We start from the raw sequence: 21,430 nt of genomic DNA, 5'->3' as shown, positions 1-21,430 counted from the left end.
AGGCACAACACTCATTAATAATTATAATCCTACTGCAATGAGCCACATTAAAGTGCTGTGGGGGGCATGGCTCAGACTCAGGGGTCAGCAAAATGGGCTGACATTGGTAACTGCTGTCACTCAGCAGAAGATCTGTCAGAATTAATTTCTTTAGGTAAGGGGATGGCATGTTAAGCAGTTGCATTCTTCTGAGCTCCTCAACAAAGTCCCGATGTAAAATTAGTCCACTTAGCTTATTAGTCCACTCTACATTGCCTTTTGTATGAAAGCTCAGCAAGCAAGGAAAAGTTTAGTGAGCATGACTGTGCTCCACCCATGGAAACAGCTGGCAAAACACAAATGGGATTGAGGGACAGCACCAACAGATACACATGAAAGAAAACACATGGACAAGAAATTAAAAGGTATGTCTCCAGAGGAAGAAACAACTGCATCAACTGAAACGATCTAACTAACTATACTGAAAGCCATCAAATCACTTAGAGAAGAATGTACAAAACCCACACACTTAACAAAAGAAGTTTTTGATTTTTACAGGGAACCCTTAAAAAAATCTTGATACTTGTAATGGTGTGTCACAATTTTCTTCGACAAGAAAAGTAATTTAATTCCCGCAATTGATGAAAATTTTAAGGAAATGTGTAGTGAAACGCTAAGGATTGCTGAATTTGTTTGCACAATAAAAAAGAAGGCATCTGACCGTTAACGTGGGCCAGATGGACAAACAGCCAACCTCTATAAAAATTTTTGGGAAGATATAAAAATCTTATTGTTACAAGCTATTACAGGATGAATTTATCAGAAAGAACTAATGCCAACAATGAAACAAACCATGATAAAACTGATAATAAAACTTAGAAAAGATAAGAAATTTTTAAGCAATGTAAGACCCACTACTCTTAAACACAGACTTTTACAACTGTTTTGCAACAAGATTAAAGTAGGTATTTCCAAAATCATTAGCTCAACACAATCAGGCTTTCTTAAAGGGAGATCTATCCATAACAATATCCGCTTGGTGCTGGATCTCATTGATTATAGCTATTTAATTAATAATGATGATTTTATGTTATTCTTGGACTTCCACAAAGCATGTGATTCAGTTAATAATAAGCCTTGGTAATACGTTTCTTGACATGATCATTATGTTACATACTGATATTAGGGTTAGGGTTAGTAAAAAGCAGTTAAGAAATTGTGCTCACTTATATCATCGTATCAGTTGTACTAACCTTATGTTTGTAGAGTTTCTTAGTTTACATTCCCAACTTTAACCCAATATCGAAGAAGGTGAGAATTTGGTTTTTCATAGAAAGGATAAATGTATTATTTTTGGTTTGTTGCTGCTTTGTGTTCTTTTGTTTCATAAAATAAATAAATAAATAAATAAAATATAGCTGCGAGCAGCAATTACAGGGTCCAAGCCTGTGAATCTGAGAGGAGATATAAAGCACAATTTGAAATCAATCATTCCACTATCCAATCAATAATCATAAATGGACAAATTTCCAGACCGTTCCAAACCTGACTGGAACAGTATGTCCCAGCGAATTCAACCACAAAGCTAACATAAAGATACTCAAACATATTTCTAAGAATGCCATGGTCATATCAAGGAATTAATAGGACTCTTGCAACAACCAATGTTCAAAGTGTACGAATCAACAGTTTGAAAGTCTGCCTACAGAGGACATCAGGAGAGATGAACCCCCTGCACTCATAAAAGAATATTAAATTCAAACAGAGCTTCTTCAAATAAAAAGTCAAATAAAGCAAGAGTGCCCTTTCTTCTATATGAGAAGATGGAGCATTTCCATTACTACTGTGTCCATATTCATCACATGACTTTCTACTTCTACTCTGATTTTCTGCATATTCATTACCAGATGCAGTACACACTGTCCCACTTAAAATATTATTTTAACACAATTATTCATCATGAACTTGTATTTCAACAAAGATTTATTTGTCTATATTAGCAGTATTTCTATTTTTCAAAAGCTTTTTTCTTTTCAATATTTATCTTTTTAACTGTAAATAAACTGTATCAACTAAAACTGTATTTAAATAACCACAATGAAATAAATGACATTATGTACACAGTAAAGTAGATCAGAACAATACCATTACAACCTGACATCATATTTAATCTCGCTCATTAAATATGATGGTAGCATGGTATCTTACCAGCTACACTAAAATATATACCTGAGCTAACTTAGTGGCGTCACTCGCGGCTAGCATTAGCGCGTTAGCTAGCGATCTTTCTGAAGTAATTTTTCCACATCACAATGATACAGCAGTAACACGGTGTGTTAAATTATCTATATGGGGACCAAGAATATAAGCTTACAGTCCTACCCACACTCCGCAGCAGAAGGTGGCGGTAATGCACCATCAAGCTGGATGCCAACCGCCGTAAAACAAGATAAGGAAGAAGAAGAAGAAGTGACGTTTACATTTTTCAGTGGAGCCGGAAGTCAGATCACATCAATAATAGCAGGGCCTTATACAGAGGCACGTTGACGTAAAATGCACTTTCTGTTCTGTGAATGTTGAAACAGTTACTCGTTTATTTTGGCACTGCCCCATTGTTCAAAGCTTTTGGATCGATATCTGTAATTTTATTGCAAACAATATTGAACAATATTGATTAAACTGTTTTGGAGGGATGTGCTGTTTGGTCTCTTTGACTAATAGAAATACGACAAACTCCAATGAAACATTTATTATCAATCCCATCATTCTTTTGGCTAAATTTCACATTCACAAGTGTAAGTTCACACATAAAAAACCTTTCTTTATTGCTTTCCACAGTGAGATCATCTATGCTAATATTAAATTAAGTAAAAAAAAAAAAACAGCAGTAAAAGAGGAAGAAGCGAGTCTTCGTCCCGGAAATGACGTAATTGGTTTCGCTGTCGGCTAAAGGTGTTAGCAGGTGAGGAAACAAATCTCATGTTTTTATTGTGTCTCTCATTTCATCCTCGTTTAAATAGTTACGGAGACTACGTCATACTGATTTGTGACGAATGATTTGTTAATCTTTGGCTTTTGTTAGCAGTTAGCTGTTTCGGTCGTTGATTTGTTTCAGAAACTAATTTTGAGACTCTGCAGATTTAAGGCTCAGTTGGTGCAGACTCTGAGTTTGAGACACTTAAATGAAAAAATAGACCCAACGGTGAAGTATAATCTGGACATCTAACAAGCGAAATCAATGCAGAGAGTGACAGAACATTTTAGAATTGTTGTAACGCCAGCGCTTCAACATTGGTTTGAATGAGAGCACCGATGTGGCTCTGAGATGTATGTAAAGTGAAGACGATCTTCTGATGGTCAGACTAATCAGAGATTTCGAAGGTAGACTGAAGAGTAGTGAGAGTGAATTAAAAAGGACTCAGGATTTGGACTCTCTCCTGAAGTCTCAGGACTTGGTCTTGCCCCTTTAGTTATGATTTGTTGTACTGATTCTATGTTGCAGGCCTTTAATATGAACAGCCTGGGAGATGAACAACGATGTAGCGGAGCCCCTGAAAACCACGAAGATAGGGAGGAGGACTTCTATGACTGCCAGGAGACTCTGGAGCCTCCAGACCCCACAGGGGGGCAGGAGGAGGAGACCCGACAGATTGCAGACCGGTCGAAACAATGTCACATTAACAACAAGAGACTAATTGACATAAGAGAGCACACAGACACTGCAGTCAGAGTAAGTCCACGGCAACAGGAGGATGAGCCATGCGACAGGCGGCAGGAGGACGAGCATGGCGACACGCAAGAGGATTCCGATTCAGAGATAAAGGAGGAGAATAATAAGGAGGTAGAGTTTGATGACGACTACCTCAGGGAGGTGGAGAAGGATCTTACAGAGGAAGAGAAGGAGGTAAGTGTCCTAAACTCCCTGACATGTCAACATCTGGAAGGCGGTGTCTCACACGAGTCAATGTAAATGTCTTTGTCTTTTCTGTTGATTATGTTCTCACATCCAGAGCAATGTCCCTATAAGCCACCTGTTGTGCTTGTGACCTTGTTTCTTGGTCTCCTGTTATTTCCAGAGTCGTAGACAGCAGAGTCTAACTCTGAAGGAAAGGGGAAACAGCCAGTTTAAATCTGGGGGTATGTATAGACTAGTATCAGTGTAGACCAGTAAATGATCCACCATGTGAACCGGTGTAAACAAATTAACTGTGTTCCTGCAGACTGGTTGGAGGCAGAAAGCAGCTACACTGAAGCACTGCACTTGTGTCCTGTTTGCTTCAGCATAGAGAGAGCAGTCCTGTTCTCCAACAGAGCTGCTGCAAGACTGCACCTGGTAACAACATGCTAACAGCACTCTAACCACAGAACAAATCAGATTTATTTGTATAGCGCCAAATCATCACAAAGTTATAACAAGGCTCTTTACATATAAAACAGCCCACATTATTCACAGATTGAGATAGAGGTTAACAAATATAACAGTGATAACAGCAGGATGCCAGCAGTAAAACTTTGTATTCATACTAACAGTAGCAGGATGTTGACAGTGATAGTAGCGCGATGCTAACAGTGTCTCCCTATCAGGAAGTGAAGGATCAGGCGATCTCTGACTGCACCAGAGGTGAGGAATTGCATTTCTTCTGTTTCATTCCTAAAGCAAGAAAAGTGTAACACTGAACAAAATGAAATGAATAATAATCACTATGTGATCATGATATGGGCGTAAATAGTTGTAATGTGGACACTCGGGTTCTGAAATTAAATGAAGAGTTTTCGTTCAGGACTGATGATGGTATTGGTTCATTATTTCTGGTCACTGTAGCAATAGAGCTGAATCCAAATTATGTTCGTGCGTTGCTGAGGAGGGCGGAGCTTTATGAACAATCAGAGAAGCTGGATGAAGCTCTTGAGGACTACAAGAATGTTCTGGACCAAGACCCCAACCAGCCCACTGCCAGGCAGGCCTGCATGGTGAGTTCACTGATTCCTCGGCAGTATATCCACCTGTCGATCTGCCTGTTTGTCTAGCTCTGAATCTGTCTTTCCCTTCTACTGGTTTGTCTTTCAGAGATTACCTCAGCAGATACAGGAGAGAAATGAGAAATTGAAGGAGGAGATGATCAGTGCGTACTATACCTGAACACACCACACACTTTCTTGCTGCCACAGCTCATGAACTGATCAGTATGACCACTAATCAAAAATCTATGTGTTGATTGTTAACCCTTGTCAATGGTTTCTTTCTGTTCTCCCTCCTTAAACTAAAAAATAAGCTCTTGCGTACCCTCATTCAAGGCTTTGGAGCTGATTTTTCATCATTACTGCCCCAAAGAATGAGCAGAACCCCTGATCAGATAAAGACAGAAACTTCAGATCAGCTCTAGAACGACCCACACACGAGAGGAACTTTTCTTTGGTTATTCTGCTTTACACAGTTTTTAATCAGGAAAATTAGGAAACATTCAGAGCATGTTTGTAGTTAGTTCTTGTTTTTCTGAGTATCTCTCATAAGAGTGTCTTTCTTCAGTCAGTGGAACCAATTCTGAACATGTGAAGATATTTTCAAAAATCACAACTTTTAGGGAAAATGTCATGTTCTTATCCTTTCACAACAAGAGCACAGTTTTCAAGGGTCTTAAGTGTTGTAACTTTGAAACACTTTCCTTTGAAATTATTTAGGTTGAGTCTCTGGGGTTGTGCATCATATCTGACTATATAGTAATGTAATATGTGTAATTATGTGTAGTAACATGTAGTAACACATTGTATAATGTGCCGTAGGTAAGCTGAAGGACCTGGGGAACATGATCCTGAGGCCATTTGGACTCTCCACCAACAACTTCCAGGTGAACCAGGACCAGAACACTGGCTCCTACTCCATCAACTTTGTCCAGAACCCCAACAACAACAACAGATGACATCATCGCAGACAGTGATGATGTCACAGCAGCATGTGGCGAAAGGCTATTGTTTCAAAATTAAATAAAGTTTACCTTCTGAGTGGAGCCAGATTCATAAAGCTGCTGATGAAAAGGGTGAAAAAAATATTGGTTGAAATCCCAACCCCATAGAGGATCTAGAGTCTGGGTCATTTGTCAATAGTTTTAATGGGAAGGAACAAACAAAAAAACAGGAGTCCCTGGGATGTTACTGATTATTGATTACTGAGCTCTTCTTGACAGCAGCATCTCTCTGATGTTGTCTTCAGCTTCTTTCACGCTGCGTTCAAGGTACACCTTTTTCTGCTGGAATTAACAAAAACGTACAGTCAGTTTCTCACACACATCTGAACCGCTACTTTATTAGTTAGTAGTGAATAATTGATGAATGATCGCTGATCAGGACAAGCAGCAGATTGTGTGCATCATTCCTGAGTAGATCAATGACCTCTGCTGTCAGTGTCAGTCTGTATTTTTGTACCTCCAGTTCTTTGATCTTATCATCAGCTGTTTTCTGTTTGTCCGTTAGCTGATTATTGATCTCCTCTTTTGACTGAAGGATGAATCTGAAACACAGACACTTGAATGAGACACGAAATATTGATCGATCAGTTACTGAAGCGAAACCTTAAAAATCAGTGTCTCAGACACTCTCGCACCTATACATGCCTCACACTTCTCCACGCCTGTCTACACCTGTTGTATACACATCTTCTGTTGACACTTGTTGGAAAAGATGCTGGCTGCTATTGAGACTCACATGCGTCCCACTCCCTCGTAGAGTCGCGTATTGTCGGGCAGCGCGGAGATCTCGGTAATCGTTAGCTTAGAATGTTTTTGGAGGCGGGTCAGCTGATCGATCTGCAGGTCGGCCAGCTTCACTTTCTGCTGTGTGTCGATCATCTTCACCTGCAGCTCAGAGAAGGCCTGGAGAGACAGGAAGTACCAGTCTGATCACCTGACCCTGAGACTTCAACAATCAGCAGGCAGAGAGAGGAAGCAGAGCGGAAGAAGAGGCGACGAACACATGAAAGGCTATAAGTGGGTTATCTGCTGCCATTTTAAAAGAAGAAACCGACCTCACGTATTCTTGAATGACGTCAATGGGTAGTAGTCAGGCTGAGGTGTAGGGTTAGGTAAGCCTAACCCTACCAGGGTGATTTACCTGTGTGCTGACCATTACAACCCACAATTCAACCCGAAGCTAACACTTAGCAACAACACACTGCCATTTACACGTGGCAGGGAAACAATCAATTATAACAGTTAGCTGGCCGTGATAACAATTATCTGTTGACGCTGAGCAGTTAGGAGGTGAGGAGGACAGGGAGAGGCAAACTGTACCTTCTTCAGCTCCAGGTCTATGGGGGCAGCCATCTTCACCAACGGTGCTCGCCGTGACAGTGACTGAGCATGTGCAGCGTTATCTTTTTCTCATGCGATTTTCCGGTAGGTGCTCTCGATCAGCGCCTCCTGCCGGACGTCACCCGAAGGAAACGAATGTCATTTCAATAATAAAATCAAACGTTTACTCCAAATCAGGAATCGTTTAAGTGTAGAAAAAAGTTCATTGTAGTTTCTGTGGAGGGAAATAATTCAATGATAATATCTTTGCATTTATCAGGTTAGTTTAATTGGAAAATGAGGCTCAACAAGAAGTGAACTCAAATTATGAGCCAATTAAATGCAGTTTTTGATGGTGTGTTTTATTTCTGTCCCTCAGATTAAGAATCAATAAAAGTAAAATACACATTTTTTGCCTAACCATTTCCTCACAAAGAAGTGAAACCATTAATCAATGATATTTTTCTTTTGGCTGAACACCAGCAGGCTGTGAAATGTTTCTACTGTCCTTGAGACTGAAGTTTGTTAAGCTGAGGAAAGAGTCAATTTTTCATGTGTTTAATGAGAACAGAATCTCAGTAAAATCAGCAAAAAAATGCTGTCCTGGCACATTTACTTCAGTTTTATTGGACTTAAGATGTTTTCAATTAGAATCAAGGCAACAACCTCTGATTAGAAAATAAATGAACTTAAATAAACATATAATGAAGCCACAACAGTCTGATCTCAGAACATACAAATACACACACGCAAACACAGTTTCTCCTTCTATATGTGATACAGAGAACATATTGATCTGTCTCCACATTAACAAACGGATTGGAGCCTAAAGTCAAAACTCAGGAGCTAACGGTTGTCTGCCCGTCTGCCTCACTCCCAGCCTTTCAGTGGAAGACGGTCTGTCTCCAGCGTTTGTCAGGGGTGAAGGGCCACAAACAGTCGATGACAGCAGAGGTGAAAGGTCGCGGCTCTACACTCAGGTTCAGTAGCTCCAGGCGGGAACAGTTTAACTGACTGTTGATTGGACGAGGAGCTGCCACCGCTGGTTGCTCTGTCAGCTGCAGAGACAGTGATTATTAATATCAAAATACTTCACTCTGCATGACTAACAATTTCCACGTTACAGAATTATTTAAGGTATGATTATATAACTTAACGTATTGATTGTAATATTTTCACATATTACTGAATGTATCGATTGGCATTGTTTACAGGTATGAGGTGATTGGATGGCAGCTTGAACGCCTGAGCAATGGCGACGGCCATCTCGTATTTAGTCATCTGCTCTTTTGCTGAGAAGTGAAAGATTCCTCTGATAGACGGGTCCTGAGAGACAGACAGATAGTGAGACAGTGAGAGATGTTAGACAGAAAGGCAGTGAGATGGATAGACAGCTACCTGTCTGGCTCGCTCAGACAGCTTCCTGCAGACAGCGGCAACGTCCCGGGCATCAGTGGGAAACCTCTGCTGGCAGTGATCCAGAGTGCAGCTCTCAGTCACTTCCTGGACCTTCAGCCACAGAGATGTCACTGCACTTTCCATCACCGACTCCACCTCCCCAAACAGGACTGGCACACGCAGCACCACTGCTCCTGACAAACAGACAGGTAGGGTTAGAAACAGACAATCAACCAGACAAACAGTCAGACAGGCAGACAGACACCTGGACAGTGGCGCATTGTCTCCCTCTCGCCTTCCAGTTTACTTCGTCCATAGACATTCAGGGGGTTGGGACTGTCATCTTCTCCGTATGGAGGATTCCTCCCATCAAACACATAGTCAGAGCTGATGTACAGGAAGAAAGACCCACAGAGAGCTGCACACAGACAGGTGGTTATGTGGTGATGCCTGTCAAGGACTGTTCAGGACCAAATTAAACTTACTATCCTGAGAGTCAGTTCTGGGCCAATGCAGCGGGTGTAGCATCACGTAACCACTCACCTGCCTCCTTTGCGAGCGTGCTTGTGGCATGTACATTGAGATTGACAGCTGCTTCAGTGTGTCTCTCCACCACGTCTGGACGTCTCTCTGCTGCACAGTGGACGATGACATCAGGCTGGGACAGAGACAGACTACATCACAGCCCTGATAACAAGGACCAGGTCAAGTACTCATCCTGTCATCATGTTGACGATGACATCAGACATCACATGGAAAATCTGTGACTCGTGGTTGACTTCACGTTTGACATTAAAGCCTGTTAATCTTTAATTCATTAATTACAGCAGTGAAAAATTAGCCTCTTCAATTAGCCTTGACTAACCCCAATCCAGTATAACCCAGACTGACCCACACTAACCCTACAGTATGGTGTAGTAAATTGTACCTACCTGGCACTCTTGCAGTAATCCTTTGATGGCATCTTCATCAGTGAGATCACACCGGAGGAGGCGGGGCCTAGCCCTCCTGTATCCGGTCCCAGTAACCAACCAGCCATTGTTCTGAAACTCCCTGCAGACCGCTCGACCCAGAAGACCTGTTGCCCCGGTGACCAGAACCCTGAGACCCGGGACCACAGCCTCCTCCTGGAGTGGACACAGATCTGATTATGTCATGACGCTGGATCCAAAGGCAGGACAACTGATTTATTCTGTGTGAGATTCAATAAAGGCTCTGTTCACCATAACAGGTGTGACAGGTGTTCAGAAGACAAGAAGTTAAACACACATTTACCTTTATTAAATAAAAACTCATCAATATCCACGTTATGAAACTTCAACCGTTTCGACAAAAGGGGCCTTTTAAATCAGAACGTCACAAACTTTCCAGGACATTCCAGGACCTGCTGTTAGCTGTTTACAGGTGAGTGTTTACCTGGACCAGACGCACGCGCCCCGGGCTAAACATGATCCTCAGCTCTGTGCCCGTCCTAATCATCTCTCCTCCGCTCAGACTAGACGGTTCAGGTATTTTTTTTTCATCGATCAGTGTCGATCACTCAGCTCAGCTCCGTTTTATGATGCGCACTTCTCATTCTCTTCCGCTTCCGTATTTAACGGGTGTTTGCCGTAAAGCAGCCGTCGCGGTGTTGCTAGCTATTAGCATGAGGCTAACTTTCTTTTTTTTGCGTAAGGCTAACTAGCTTCACGAGGGAACACTAGGTTAACGGAAACAGGGATGAACCGGTTTCTGTTGAAATGCAGTTTATTCAGACTGACCCGAGACCTGCTTCAACACGGTCTCAGCACAAAACTTACACATTCAGACAAAAACTGACATCTCACCGCAGGAGCTCTGAACCCGAAGTCCGGCATCTGATCCGGGACCAGTTCTCAAAGCAGTAGGACCCACAGAGTCCAGAACCAAAGGAACTGCCCACAACAGGAGCCACAGCGTCCCTTTTCTTCTTCACCGGTGTTCAGACTGACGGTCCGGGGAGCTGCCGCCACCTGCTGGTTCTCAACTGATGTGTATGGTTGGATTTTTTATTTTTTATTATTTTTATTTATTTAATTTGATTCTAATTTGTTTCTTCTTGTGCAGACCTGTGAGGTGACGTCATCAGTGACCCGGGTAGACCACAGGGAGTCCCAGGAAGTGGCCTGGTGACCTGTCTAAGATCTTGTGCTCACATTTCTACCAACAGGAGTCCAGAAAAACCTCACCGACTTTTATCTGAGCAGCCTTGTTGGAGCAGACTGCCCCCACCCTGCCCTTCCAACGTATATATGAGGAACCAGCAGTCCACAGCATCAAAGAAGAAGAGGACAACAGGCCACTGGATAGGACCAGTTTCTTACCATCTGCTCTTGGTTTTAGCCCAGATCAGCCATTTAACGTCAGTTTTGTGCTGATTTAAGAACAAGCTGCTCAACTGCTTGTGACTGTTTCTGTTCTGATTCTGGGTCTTGGTCTAATTCTGGTACTGATTCTAGTTCTGGTTCTGGTTCTGATTCAGATTCTGGTTTTGGTTTTGAGTTTGGGTCTGTTCTGGTTCTGTATTCGGTAAAACTCTGTTTTAGATTTAGATATATGTAGGTCCTCTGGCTGGACCGTGTCCGATCTGGTGTCATGGACCCACCAAAAGACCCCTCACCCCCCCAGTCCAGCTCCGGGTGGAGGGAGTCCTGGTGCAGCTGCAGCCTTGTCTGTCAGTCACCTCCGAAAATAGAAATCTGCAGTCTGACACCAACTCGCTCTCCCTGTGTGTCTCTGTGTCTCTTTCCCCGCCTCTCTCTCTCTCTGGACCTGCAGTCTATCAGCAACACTCATCCCATATGACCACTCTCTCATGCAAAAAAGTCTGTGTTAATCAGACTGACGGTGGTGTTGATTCGACTGAAACAAGTAGAACACACAGACTTCCTCTGATCCTGCTTAAATGGACTAGAATACAAAAACAGTGCAGAAGAACGTAGACCAACAATAAATTCTATAACAACTGTAGGCCGAATCTTTCAACTGGACCAAAATACCTGAATTGGACCTCGTTGTGGACTAACTTTTATTTTGGACCTGGATACAGGATCTGGGCTGGGATCTCTGTAAGAAGATCTCTAAAACTACATCTTTGACAGGTAATCTGGATCCTGTTGGATGAATCATTGAGATCATTTGAGGTAAGAAGACTTTCAAAATCTTCACTAACTAACTAATTGACCAACTGTGTTTTTGATGGATTATTCTCCAGGGACTGGACTTAATCTGGAATCAAAAACAACCAAATTATGAGCGGCACAGAAGGAGGAGGAGGAGGGAGGAAGATCCTCCTCAGCACTCACCGTTGCCCTGAAGTTGACCTGCTGCCTTATTATGACTCTGAGGCACAAATCCCTCCGCTACGTTCACTAGCTCCTGCAGAGAAGAATTGTGAGTTCACTTGTACAAATCAATCAGAGGCCAAATATCTGGACATCTCCTCCACCCGTGGCTCTGAGGAAGAGGGGAATGAGGAGGAAGAAGAGGGGAGTGCAAGTGACTGGTCAGAGGAGGATCTCTTCCTCCATTTTTCTCCTTCCGTCATCCTCACATCAGAAGAGGAAGAGTCAGAGACAGAGAGCAACTTCAAGTGTGTTGACATTACCATGGAAACAAAGGTGAGTTTTATTTTCAAATTAATTTGATGTGATGCTGTTTGACTTCAGCTGATTTTAATCACCATCAGCTTCAGAGCACAACCTTTGATCAAACTTCTGTTACGGAACATTTTATTCAGATTTTCTTGTGTTTCCACCTCTGCAGGTGTCAGGTCATGAGGGGGAGGGGCTAAAGATGGTTCCAAAACGACAGATACAACTGAGAAAGAGGAAGGACATTGATCTCATCAGCAAAGAGCGAAAGAATGAGAAACTGCAGGTATTATCACTTGCTGTCCAGCGGCCTGTTTTCATATCTATTCCTTCACCTGTGTCTCTTTCTCTGTCCCATTGTTCACGTGTGTCCAGGTGATTTTGAAGAATGAATCTGCTGAACTGTTAGGAGCAAACAGTGAGGTGTCAGGCATTGAGCTGTTCTGTCCAACTGTTCGTCATCGCCCTGATGTTTTGTTGCGACAGCACAGTATGCCCTCCTCTTTCCACACGCCTTTGACCAACAGTGGTGATGTCTACAGCTATAAGGTCTACAAGGAGCTGGTTGCAGGGGCCAGTCAAGGTAAGAACACCTGCAAATGAAAACCTGCACTGACCTGGTCTGAGGCTCTGCTATGATCCTGGTTGTGGTTTCAGGGTTTCCAGCTGGAGGGAATCGCCTGCTAAAATCTTTCTCTCTGGATGAAACAAAAACTAAATTGGCGTCTTGCATCATTAAGAGCGTCCTCTCTAAGAAGATGCAGGTGGAGCAGAGTAGCACCAACAATCCACACCTGAAGAAGAAATCTGACTCCCCCACACCTGAGAATCAGCAGGAACTGGGGGAGGGCGAGGGGGGTGTTAAAGGCCCAGTTCATGTGGTGAGAGACATGAGGAGTTTGGTGAAAAACACCCACAAACTCAGGTTTCCCACAGCAACAACACCTGAGAACCACAAACCAACCTTTGATGTGATTGGTGAGGATGGAAGCCCACCTTGCTCATATCAGTGGGCTGTAAAGCTCAAAGGCCACCATAAGACTGATTCCCCCAGTGGACATGTTAAAAAACTTGCTGAATTTCACAGCCAATCACATGACATGAAACATAGCAACCCACAGCAAGGCAAAGACGGCAAGCCAATCCCACGAAGGAGGTTAGATGATGTCACTTCTCCGGTCAACCAGTCAGAGTCAATGAGATATCTACAGGCAGGGGCCTCTCCTCCCCCTCAGTGCTCATCCATTCCCAGGGGCCCCAGCCTCTGCTCTCAGCCCCAGAGTAGCTGTCCCTCCTGTGTGGAACCTATCAGGCTTCCCCCAGCACCCCCCAGCCCCTCCTCCATGTGCCTCCCCATCCTTCACCCTTACCCAGGGGGGGTCAGCTACTGTCCCCTGAGCTCCACTCAGATCCAGCTGCAGCCCCCTCTACCTGCCCCGTCTCTACACCAGCGGAGATCTGAGGAGAACCGGAGCACTCAGGATCAGCCAGACTGCTATATGAGTCTCCCACTGCCTCACGAGACCAGGACTACAGGAGACCACAATGGACACAGCAGCATGGTTACCCTCACCACGCAGACGATGCAGCAGCTGCCATTTCTGTGTCAAGGTTTTTTACCTGCACAAGTAGGAGGTGACTTCCTCGTTGACATTTGCAGTTCTGCTGTTGCACCTGGAGCTGCGCTCAGAGGCTCCAACCCCTGTGACTTGATGTTTCAACAGCACTATGGGCGGGGCTTGTGTGTGGCTAGTCCCCCCCAGCTGCAAAAAAAGATGCTGCTGGACCCAGAAACTGGTCAGTTCATCCAAGTCTTCTTCCCTACAGCCAGTGTTGGTCCCAACACAGCTGCTGTGAACTCAGCCCCTCCAATGCTGCAGATGGGGACTAACCCTGCCCCATCTGCTAAAACCCCTGTCTCCGCCACGACATGGGTCTCAACTGGCTGTTCCCCCCTAATGCTACATATGGGGATTAGCTCTACCCCTGTTGTCATAACCCCCCCCCATCCCCTGTTACAGATGGGGACTACCCATTTCACCTCAGTGATGAAACTCCAGCCAACCGTGGCCTTCCCGTCCCAGTACGGCCCCCTTCCCTCCTCTTCACCTTGCATTCATCATCTGGTGACTTCACATACACAGCACCATGACAGCCAGTGTGATGACATCACTCTCTGATGATACGTAAATACACAATAACAAACAATCTAGCAGCTCATTGTATTGTAACAGGTTCACCTGATAGTGATGATGAATGAAGTCACACATGAAACTATGCCATCTCTATAGATTATTGATTGGTCGTTGAGTGGACCTCACCTCTGATAATCTGGTGTTTGACATGGTGGTTCTGTAGCAGCCATCTTTATTCACCAAACAAATAAACTACGCTGAAATTAACAGAGTTGTTGTCATCATTTCTTTCATCTCACAACAATATGTCTTTTTTTCTGACAAGGTCAATCAAATCAATTCAAATTAAATCTACTTATAAAGCACCACATCATAACAGAGTTACATTGAGGCTCTTTACACAGAGCAGGTCCAGAATAAACTCTTTAAAGAGTTATCAAAGAATCCAAACTAATCCCTCCAATGCTTGTCAACAGTGGAAATGAAAAACTTGTAAAGGCAAAAAACTTGAATAGTTCTGCACAGCAGTTCCTTCAGTTTATGGTCCAAAGATGGTCAGGTTTCCATGACAGTCTTGACTACAGACTGAAATGACAAGGATCATAAAACAGCCATTTGGCATGTTGTACGTCTTGTGTCATGGTGACAGGCTGCGACATGATGCTTCAATGTGATCAGACTGGGCTTGACCCTCCGATCACTTTGAAAAACGATAACTGAAGAGAAACATTTGACACCTGATAGATGTGGCTGATGACATCACAATCACACCTTGGTGCTGGACATGTGGATTTCAGCAGCTTCCTCTGCCTCGCTGCCACTTCCTCCTTCCTGTTCTTCAGGTGTTGTTGGGTTGCCAGATGCCCTGAAACCTCTGAAGGAGGGACTGATGGGAAACCATCTGAGCCATATAGTCCGTCTGATCACAGCCATCCCCAGAGGAAGATCATAAGAGGAGGAGCAGGCAGAGGAAGATTGCCATTCAACTAAACCTCGCTCCTTTCTGGAACCTGACCAAGAAGAAAAAAATATCAACACACACTTCCACTTGCTCACATTAGGTGAGTGTGTGAATATGTTACCAGGTATTGTGTTGTCGAGGCAAAAAGCCAAAAACCCGCCAACAAACATCTCAGTGGACAGAAGAACTGTAAGGATCTGATCCAGTTCCACCAGACCTGAACACACAGAACGGTCTTACAGACAACTGATTTACACCTTTCAGATCTAAACCTGTCAGATCTCACCTGTTCGGATGGAGTTAGGGTGTGAGTCCAGGTATGTCGGCAGCGTCAGACCAAAAAACACTGAGAAGCCAAGAACGAACAAATTTCTGGACGAATTCAAATCCACCAGCTGCAGGTTGGACAAACCAACAGCTGTGATCATACCTGAGGAGTACACTTGGGTTAATTTGATGGGGCCCACACATCTGATGATGACAATGCTTTCCTGTGACTCACCAAACAGTGTGCAGAACATTCCTCCCAGGATGGGATCTGGCAGTGAGGCGAACAGAGCCGTGAACTTCCCAACTGATCCCAACAAGAACATGATAGCAGCTCCATACTGTACCACCCGCCTGCTGCCCACCTGCACACAGGGTCAGAGATTCAAACATCCTCACCAAATACTGGAGATCTTGAACAATTAAAACATCAGTTACCTTGGTGATGCCCAGAACACCTATGTTTGGACTTGAGGATGTGGAGCCGTTTCCAGTTCCTAAGAGACCAGCAATGATGCAACAAACACCCTCCACGAAGATTCCCCTGAAACGGATTAGGGTTATGGTGTGCGCGTGTGTGTGTGTGTGTGTGTGTGTGTGTGTGCATGTGTGTTTATCACCTGTTGATAGCATGGACAGGAGGAGGTGGGGCACCAGACAGACGAGCACAGGCATAATAATCTCCAATTGATTCCACAATTCCTGCCATGGTTGCACTTAACATCCCTAGTACTCCGGCAGCTGTAACCACTGGCAACCCCCACTGACCTATCAGAGGCAGGGGAAGCAGGAACAGGAAGTGACTGATCTATCCGGCTCTATTTGAGATCACCAATTTGAGATCAGTGACTGGAGATAAATGGTCTCTTCTTTTTAGAGTGTTTCCAGGCCTGTGATTGGCTGACTTACAGGGGTAGGGGACCCTGAACCAGGGTGACGAAGTCATGATGTCACCACGGGCATCAGTCCGGGCTCTATGTCCATAGTGACCAGGCTCACTGGGCAAAAGGTTGGTCAGTGTGAGGATGTAACAGACGAGCCAAACCAACATGATAGCGAGAATGATCTGTGAGACAATGACATTATCACCTGTTTATCTTTTGTACAAGTGTTTGTTTGTTTGTGTGTATGTGTGTGTGTCATTTTTACAGGGAACATCTTGAAGACTTGGACTCTGGTGAATGTCAGTCCTTTCTTTCGTGTGTAAACAGGAACAGGAAGTGACGTCTCTCTCAGGTACTGAGCAAACAGCACAATCAGCAAGATACACCTGCAAGGATGAACATTTTTTATTGAGAAAGACAGACAGACAGACAGACAGAGAGACAGAGAGACAGACTGGGGACTCACAGTGCTGTCAGGCCCCAGTGAGACCCTGCTCTGTCTCCAGCCGTAGTGAAGACAGACAGGCCAATTAGTGAGACAGTTGGGGTGATGGTGAGTGGGCCGATGTACTCCAACAGCAAACCTGGCAACCCACACAGACCAATCAGTAGCTCCACTATGCTGGACATGATAATGGCGCCCTGAACCTGAAGATGGACATAAAAACATCCTTATCCCATCTGGACTCAGCACACTGAACAGGTCCTGCAAGGACCGCCAGGTTCTTTCACAACAGACTGGACAAGCCTGGTCTGCTCTGAGAGAGGCGTCTGACTGTCCATCCGTCAGTCTATGTCCGTCTGTCTGTCTGTGTGTTTGTCCATTCGTCTGTTTGATTACCTCTCTGATTCGTGGTTGCCAGACATGTGAAGTGTTCAAAGGAAGACTCCAGTTCCCATAAATCTCATCTGAAACAAGGAAATGAACACATTATGAACAGACAGACAGACAGACAGACAGACAAACACACACAGACAGCCTGTCTCACCCTCACTCGGACACCTCCAGCGGTCCAGACTGAGAATGGCCTGAGCAGGGATGAGAAAAGCGAACGCACTCGCCTGAAAAAGAGGAAGTCTGACAACAGAAAAAAGTCAGAAAGAAAAGTGGAAAAATGTGTTTAGCTAGATCTGGGAGTCGGCATTAGGTCTGCCTTACCTGACTCCCACAGTGGTCTGAATCAGGGTGGTGACCCCCACGGTGGTGAAAATAGTTCCTATCAGCTGGCTGATGGTGTTCTGGTCTCGACCAACACACATTGCCTCAGCCAGAAGAAACGGTACGGCTACTGTCCCGCTAAAACACGTCAGGTAATGCTGCCAACAGATTGGCAGAGGTCACAGTTGACATCATCAAACCCCAAATTGGCACTACCAAACCTATACCTGCTGTGCGTCCATCCACACCTTTACATGATTTGAAGACCCAAAGAAGACCAGTTTTAAACCCAGCAATCCCAGGATAACCCGAATGACCCAGTTCATTCACAGATTAAGTGATATCTAATCCCAGTTTAAATAAAATATAATCCCAGTCTCACCTGAAGTCCCAGTAAAATACACAGGTACCAAGGAGGAACATCTTCAATCGTATAAATCATGTCTGATCCTGCCCCCTTTACTTCCATTGTCAGTGCAGTTTTTCTGTCATCTCTCTTTGGCAGGTCGATCTTGTCTGCCTTGTGAGTCCGCCTCTCTGCCACGTAATCAGGAGTCTGATTGGACAAACACACAGGTGTTATCACAGCAACATATGAAATATTAAAAAAAGCAGAAAAAGAAATGTAGAGTGTTCTGTGGATCTGAGTGAAAACCTGAGCTCACCTGGTCAACCTCATCTCTATAGCGCTGAAGCTAACGATGGAGCTAACTAGCTTCTGTCAGGTCCCAGGTAATCATGTCACCAGACCAACCAGACTGGCTCTGTCCACACTATAATACTTTATTTCTAAAACTTGTTCTTTGGACCTTTTATTTTGAAAACCTAGTGTGAGGGTAAAGCAGCAGATCTAATATGACACAGGTCATGTTTCACTTTGCCCCGTCCCTTAAAAGGACAGAGGTCAGACATTAGAGATGACAAATAAAAAACAAAACAATCACATTCTTTAATAGTTAATTTACTGTGAATGAGGGAACCGGGTCCCCTGTCTCCCTGTCCATCACCTGTTAGGTCACTTCTTACCAATTTCAGAGATAATTATCAATTAACAATCAGTAATCAATAGTAGTGTTTACCTGATGGTTGTTCTCCATTTCACCTGCAGCTGTTTGATGTCTGAACAATCAACATCTGAAAGCTGAGGAGGGAATAAGAGAGGAGTTTAGGGTTGAGGTAAAAGTCCAGAGGACAACAGATGATTAACCAACACACATACACACATACACACATACACACACACACACACACACACACACACACACACACACACACACACACACACGAACACACACAAACAAACACACGAACACACACACAGAAACGTGACAGAAACTTTGTTCCCAGTTTTGCAATCTGTGACTGTTGATCATTAATTGCTGATTATTGCCAAGGTAGAAAGTCTGACTTTCATCTCTCATGATGATGATGATGGTGGTGGTGGTGATGATGATGTTGGTGATTGTGATGTTAAAATGTAATATTAACTACTGAGTGTTTAGGCTAAGGGTTAACTACTGAATACTGAAAAAATAATACATTAATAACTATTCTGTACTTCTAATATTAATGGCTGAGTACTGCAGTATTAATGTAGTAATTTTTGCTTAGCACTACTGTAATAACATAATTTCTGAGTACCAAAGTAATAATGTAGTAATAATGTCTGAGTACTGATGTAATAATGTAGTGAACTAATTCCCAGAATTTCTGATCACTGAACAATAACCCAATCAAATAACTATTTCACTCATGCAGCCTGTTTATTGAAAGGATCATCTGTGGTTTGCACACAATATTACAACAATGATAACAATAATAATTTTAATTTCTCTGTAATAACATATTTGCATCAGCTTCAGATTAAAGATCTAAAAATATATAACACACACTTCAAATTATCCTCAGAAACCCGATCAGACCAGTTCAGACTGTTCACACCTCCTGCTTCTGAGGTGCTCAGTGTGGTAGTGGGTTTAAATTTGAAGTCAAAGAGTCCTTTTAGAATAAAAGCCTCTGACTATCTGAAGGCTGAGTCATGGCCTCAGATTGTTGAACCAACACAGAGAAAACACTTTTATTCTGTTGTTTTCATGTAACACGTCAACTTTTTATCCTTCAGCTATCATCGTTTCCTCTGGGATACAAACTCCTCTTGGAAACTACATCTGATCAATGTCTAAACCAGAGACTGTCTCTAAACCTGGACCTGAACCCAGGTCTGTGAAGCCAATGAATTCTGGATGCATTCTATCTAATCATCACGAGCAATCTGAACTACCTGAGTTCACCTGAATGCTTCACCAGATTAAATTAAAATAAATATAAATTCATTTACCATCATTTTGTGTAAGTGGAGCTTGCTTTTTTTATTATTTTGGAGGCTGTATTTTGAGGGAGGGGCCCAAACTCCCCACCAAAAATAATTTCTGATTTATAAGAATCAGACCCAAAACCAGGATCAGGCCTGTGGTGAAAAAGCTATGACAAGAGTTGAGGAAAGGAGCCTTCATGCTTCCTATCTTATCTCCTTTACCTTAGGAAACACTAGACCTTTGAGAAGCCATCTCACAATTTGTTGTTGCAGCAACATTTAAAGCAGCTGTTTGTTGATCCTTTTGATTATCTGAACTGTGTTTATCTCAGATCATCATCATCATCACTATCACTGCAGCCCCTCCCACTTTATGGCGCACTACAGATGAATCTGTGACCTCTGCCCTCTGCTTGGTCTTTCATTTTGACTCCTCCTTGTTTTAATAGCTCAGCTCCACTGGTTATATTCTCTCAACACTTCCTGCTGCCGTGAAAGGACAATTGGATCTTCCACCGGTTGTAAATAAACTGGATTTCAAAATCCTTATGACCTCAATGGAAGAGGTCACAAGGTCTGATGTGGTCAGAGAGGAAACTATCACGCTTGGTTCATGTGTTTGGTCATGTCCATTGAAGCGATGGCCCAGACACCACTCAAAGGTGATCAGGAAAATGAAGAATGATTAATAAGCAACAAACGTGCTGTCAATCCTTCTGTGCTATGCTAGGCCAGCAATTCCACCCATTACCAGTATTTGTGCTAAGCTAGGCAAACATATACTTACCCATCTCTGCACTGATGTCTCAGTCCTCAAATAAAAACTTTCAAACTGCACAAGATTGGTGTGTCCTTGGGGGGGCAGAGCCTCAGGTGTGTCCTTTCATGTGGTTTTCAGAGGATCAGTGGCGTGTTCAGGTGTAGCAGTAAAGTCTGTAAAAATTAATTTGGACCCTAGCTTCCTGAAGATCGACCAGTGAGAGACAACAGTTGTTTCCTGTTTCCATGGAGACCAGGGCACACCTGTAGGTGGACCAGGTAAAAACTAAAAACTTCATCTGTGAGCTGATTGACCACTGATAGATTGTTCTTGATCAGATTACTGATTGGAGGACGCAAACACGTGGTCACCTACATGAACCTGGTATCCATGGAAACACTGATTGATCAAACTGATCAACATGTTTCCTTGTCTTTAGAAATATAAACGTTTCAGATCAACAATTGATAGCTGATTATTCAAGTCCATGTAATCGACCATCTGCTGCCAGGACTTCGGGTTTCAGCCAGTTATATCCCAGGATCCTCAGCATCAGCAGCTCTTCAAAGATGCACTGCAGAGAGAGACAGACAGGTGTCACCGATGATATCATCAATATGATCCACTGTCATCTGAATAATAGTGACCAATTACATCATCATCACTGTGTAATAAAGTG

The 21,430-nt window shown here is 43.5% G+C and overlaps 5 protein-coding genes across 8 annotated transcripts; 2 read left to right on the top strand and 3 right to left on the bottom strand.

Annotated features, from left to right (window-relative positions):
- Positions 1–2,895: 2,895 nt before the first annotated feature.
- ttc1 (tetratricopeptide repeat domain 1) lies at positions 2,896–6,028 on the top strand. The gene is made up of 8 exons (XM_029520066.1): positions 2,896–2,941; positions 3,482–3,883; positions 4,056–4,116; positions 4,200–4,312; positions 4,564–4,600; positions 4,802–4,950; positions 5,048–5,102; positions 5,761–6,028. The coding sequence occupies exons 2-8, from the start codon at positions 3,491–3,493 to the stop codon at positions 5,895–5,897; spliced, it is 945 nt and encodes a 314-aa protein (XP_029375926.1). The 5' UTR covers positions 2,896–2,941; positions 3,482–3,490; the 3' UTR covers positions 5,898–6,028.
- A 39-nt stretch (positions 6,029–6,067) lies between these two features.
- Positions 6,068–7,406, bottom strand: pfdn1 (prefoldin subunit 1). Its single transcript, XM_029520067.1, has 4 exons — positions 7,263–7,406; positions 6,679–6,845; positions 6,400–6,484; positions 6,068–6,224 (listed from the first exon to the last, which is right to left on the bottom strand). The coding sequence occupies exons 1-4, from the start codon at positions 7,293–7,295 to the stop codon at positions 6,141–6,143; spliced, it is 369 nt and encodes a 122-aa protein (XP_029375927.1). The 5' UTR covers positions 7,296–7,406; the 3' UTR covers positions 6,068–6,140.
- A 197-nt stretch (positions 7,407–7,603) lies between these two features.
- mat2b (methionine adenosyltransferase 2 non-catalytic beta subunit methionine) lies at positions 7,604–10,615 on the bottom strand. 3 transcript variants are annotated; one of them, XM_029520064.1, is made up of 7 exons: positions 10,487–10,615; positions 9,593–9,787; positions 9,204–9,318; positions 8,926–9,120; positions 8,661–8,854; positions 8,475–8,588; positions 7,604–8,320 (listed from the first exon to the last, which is right to left on the bottom strand). In XM_029520064.1, exons 1-7 carry the CDS (start codon positions 10,514–10,516, stop codon positions 8,147–8,149), a joined length of 1,017 nt encoding a protein of 338 aa, XP_029375924.1. In that variant the 5' UTR covers positions 10,517–10,615; the 3' UTR covers positions 7,604–8,146. The 3 variants fall into 3 exon arrangements, with proteins under 3 accessions (XP_029375924.1, XP_029375923.1, XP_029375925.1); XM_029520063.1 differs by lacking the exon at positions 10,487–10,615 and adding an exon at positions 10,077–10,245; XM_029520065.1 differs by lacking the exon at positions 10,487–10,615 and adding an exon at positions 10,077–10,245 and having other exon boundaries at positions 8,926–9,078.
- LOC115054715 (uncharacterized) lies at positions 10,505–14,651 on the top strand. The gene is made up of 6 exons (XM_029520058.1): positions 10,505–10,672; positions 10,746–11,779; positions 11,893–12,298; positions 12,444–12,557; positions 12,647–12,854; positions 12,929–14,651. Exons 3-6 carry the CDS (start codon positions 11,930–11,932, stop codon positions 14,449–14,451), a joined length of 2,214 nt encoding a protein of 737 aa, XP_029375918.1. The 5' UTR covers positions 10,505–10,672; positions 10,746–11,779; positions 11,893–11,929; the 3' UTR covers positions 14,452–14,651.
- slc23a1 (solute carrier family 23 member 1) lies at positions 14,578–21,307 on the bottom strand. 2 transcript variants are annotated; one of them, XM_029520060.1, is made up of 15 exons: positions 20,779–21,307; positions 18,757–18,818; positions 18,060–18,233; positions 17,678–17,835; positions 17,508–17,596; positions 17,360–17,427; positions 16,985–17,166; positions 16,784–16,904; positions 16,544–16,700; positions 16,255–16,402; positions 16,073–16,178; positions 15,870–15,999; positions 15,654–15,797; positions 15,489–15,584; positions 14,578–15,416 (listed from the first exon to the last, which is right to left on the bottom strand). In XM_029520060.1, exons 2-15 carry the CDS (start codon positions 18,772–18,774, stop codon positions 15,172–15,174), a joined length of 1,836 nt encoding a protein of 611 aa, XP_029375920.1. In that variant the 5' UTR covers positions 18,775–18,818; positions 20,779–21,307; the 3' UTR covers positions 14,578–15,171. The 2 variants fall into 2 exon arrangements, with proteins under 2 accessions (XP_029375920.1, XP_029375919.1); XM_029520059.1 differs by having other exon boundaries at positions 14,578–15,584.
- Positions 21,308–21,430: the final 123 nt, after the last annotated feature.

This window comes from Echeneis naucrates, chromosome 14, assembly GCF_900963305.1.
Source record: "Echeneis naucrates chromosome 14, fEcheNa1.1, whole genome shotgun sequence".
Lineage (NCBI taxonomy): Eukaryota > Metazoa > Chordata > Actinopteri > Carangiformes > Echeneidae > Echeneis > Echeneis naucrates.
This window is presented reverse-complemented; position numbering and strand designations above follow the sequence as displayed.

Bases quoted from the DNA above. Each gene is read 5' to 3' on its own strand.
- mat2b (XM_029520063.1), bottom strand. From the start codon at position 10,139: ATGATTAGGACGGGCACAGAGCTGAGGATCATGTTTAGCCCGGGGCGC. The intron at 9,121-9,203 runs GTGAGTGGTTAC...GGTCCTGAACAG, and splicing joins CACGCTCGCAAAGGAGGCAG to TCCTTGACAGGCATCACCAC. The intron at 8,321-8,474 runs GTAAACAATGCC...CTGTCTCTGCAG, and splicing joins CATCCAATCACCTCATACCT to CTGACAGAGCAACCAGCGGT.
- slc23a1 (XM_029520059.1), bottom strand. The intron at 17,167-17,359 runs GTAATCAAACAG...GTCCATCTTCAG, and splicing joins GGCAACCACGAATCAGAGAG to GTTCAGGGCGCCATTATCAT. The intron at 16,905-16,984 runs GTGAGTCCCCAG...TCATCCTTGCAG, and splicing joins CACTGGGGCCTGACAGCACT to GTGTATCTTGCTGATTGTGC.
- pfdn1 (XM_029520067.1), bottom strand. From the start codon at position 7,295: ATGGCTGCCCCCATAGACCTGGAGCTGAAGAAG. The intron at 6,846-7,262 runs GTACAGTTTGCC...CTGTCTCTCCAG, and splicing joins TAGACCTGGAGCTGAAGAAG to GCCTTCTCTGAGCTGCAGGT. The intron at 6,485-6,678 runs GTGAGTCTCAAT...TCTGTGTTTCAG, and splicing joins TACGAGGGAGTGGGACGCAT to ATTCATCCTTCAGTCAAAAG.
- LOC115054715 (XM_029520058.1), top strand. From the start codon at position 11,930: ATGAGCGGCACAGAAGGAGGAGGAGGAGGGAGGAAGATCCTCCTCAGC. The intron at 12,558-12,646 runs GTATTATCACTT...ACGTGTGTCCAG, and splicing joins GAAAGAATGAGAAACTGCAG to GTGATTTTGAAGAATGAATC. The intron at 12,855-12,928 runs GTAAGAACACCT...TTGTGGTTTCAG, and splicing joins GGTTGCAGGGGCCAGTCAAG to GGTTTCCAGCTGGAGGGAAT.
- ttc1 (XM_029520066.1), top strand. From the start codon at position 3,491: ATGAACAGCCTGGGAGATGAACAACGATGTAGCGGAGCCCCTGAAAAC. The intron at 3,884-4,055 runs GTAAGTGTCCTA...TGTTATTTCCAG, and splicing joins TTACAGAGGAAGAGAAGGAG to AGTCGTAGACAGCAGAGTCT. The intron at 4,601-4,801 runs GTGAGGAATTGC...TGGTCACTGTAG, and splicing joins GATCTCTGACTGCACCAGAG to CAATAGAGCTGAATCCAAAT.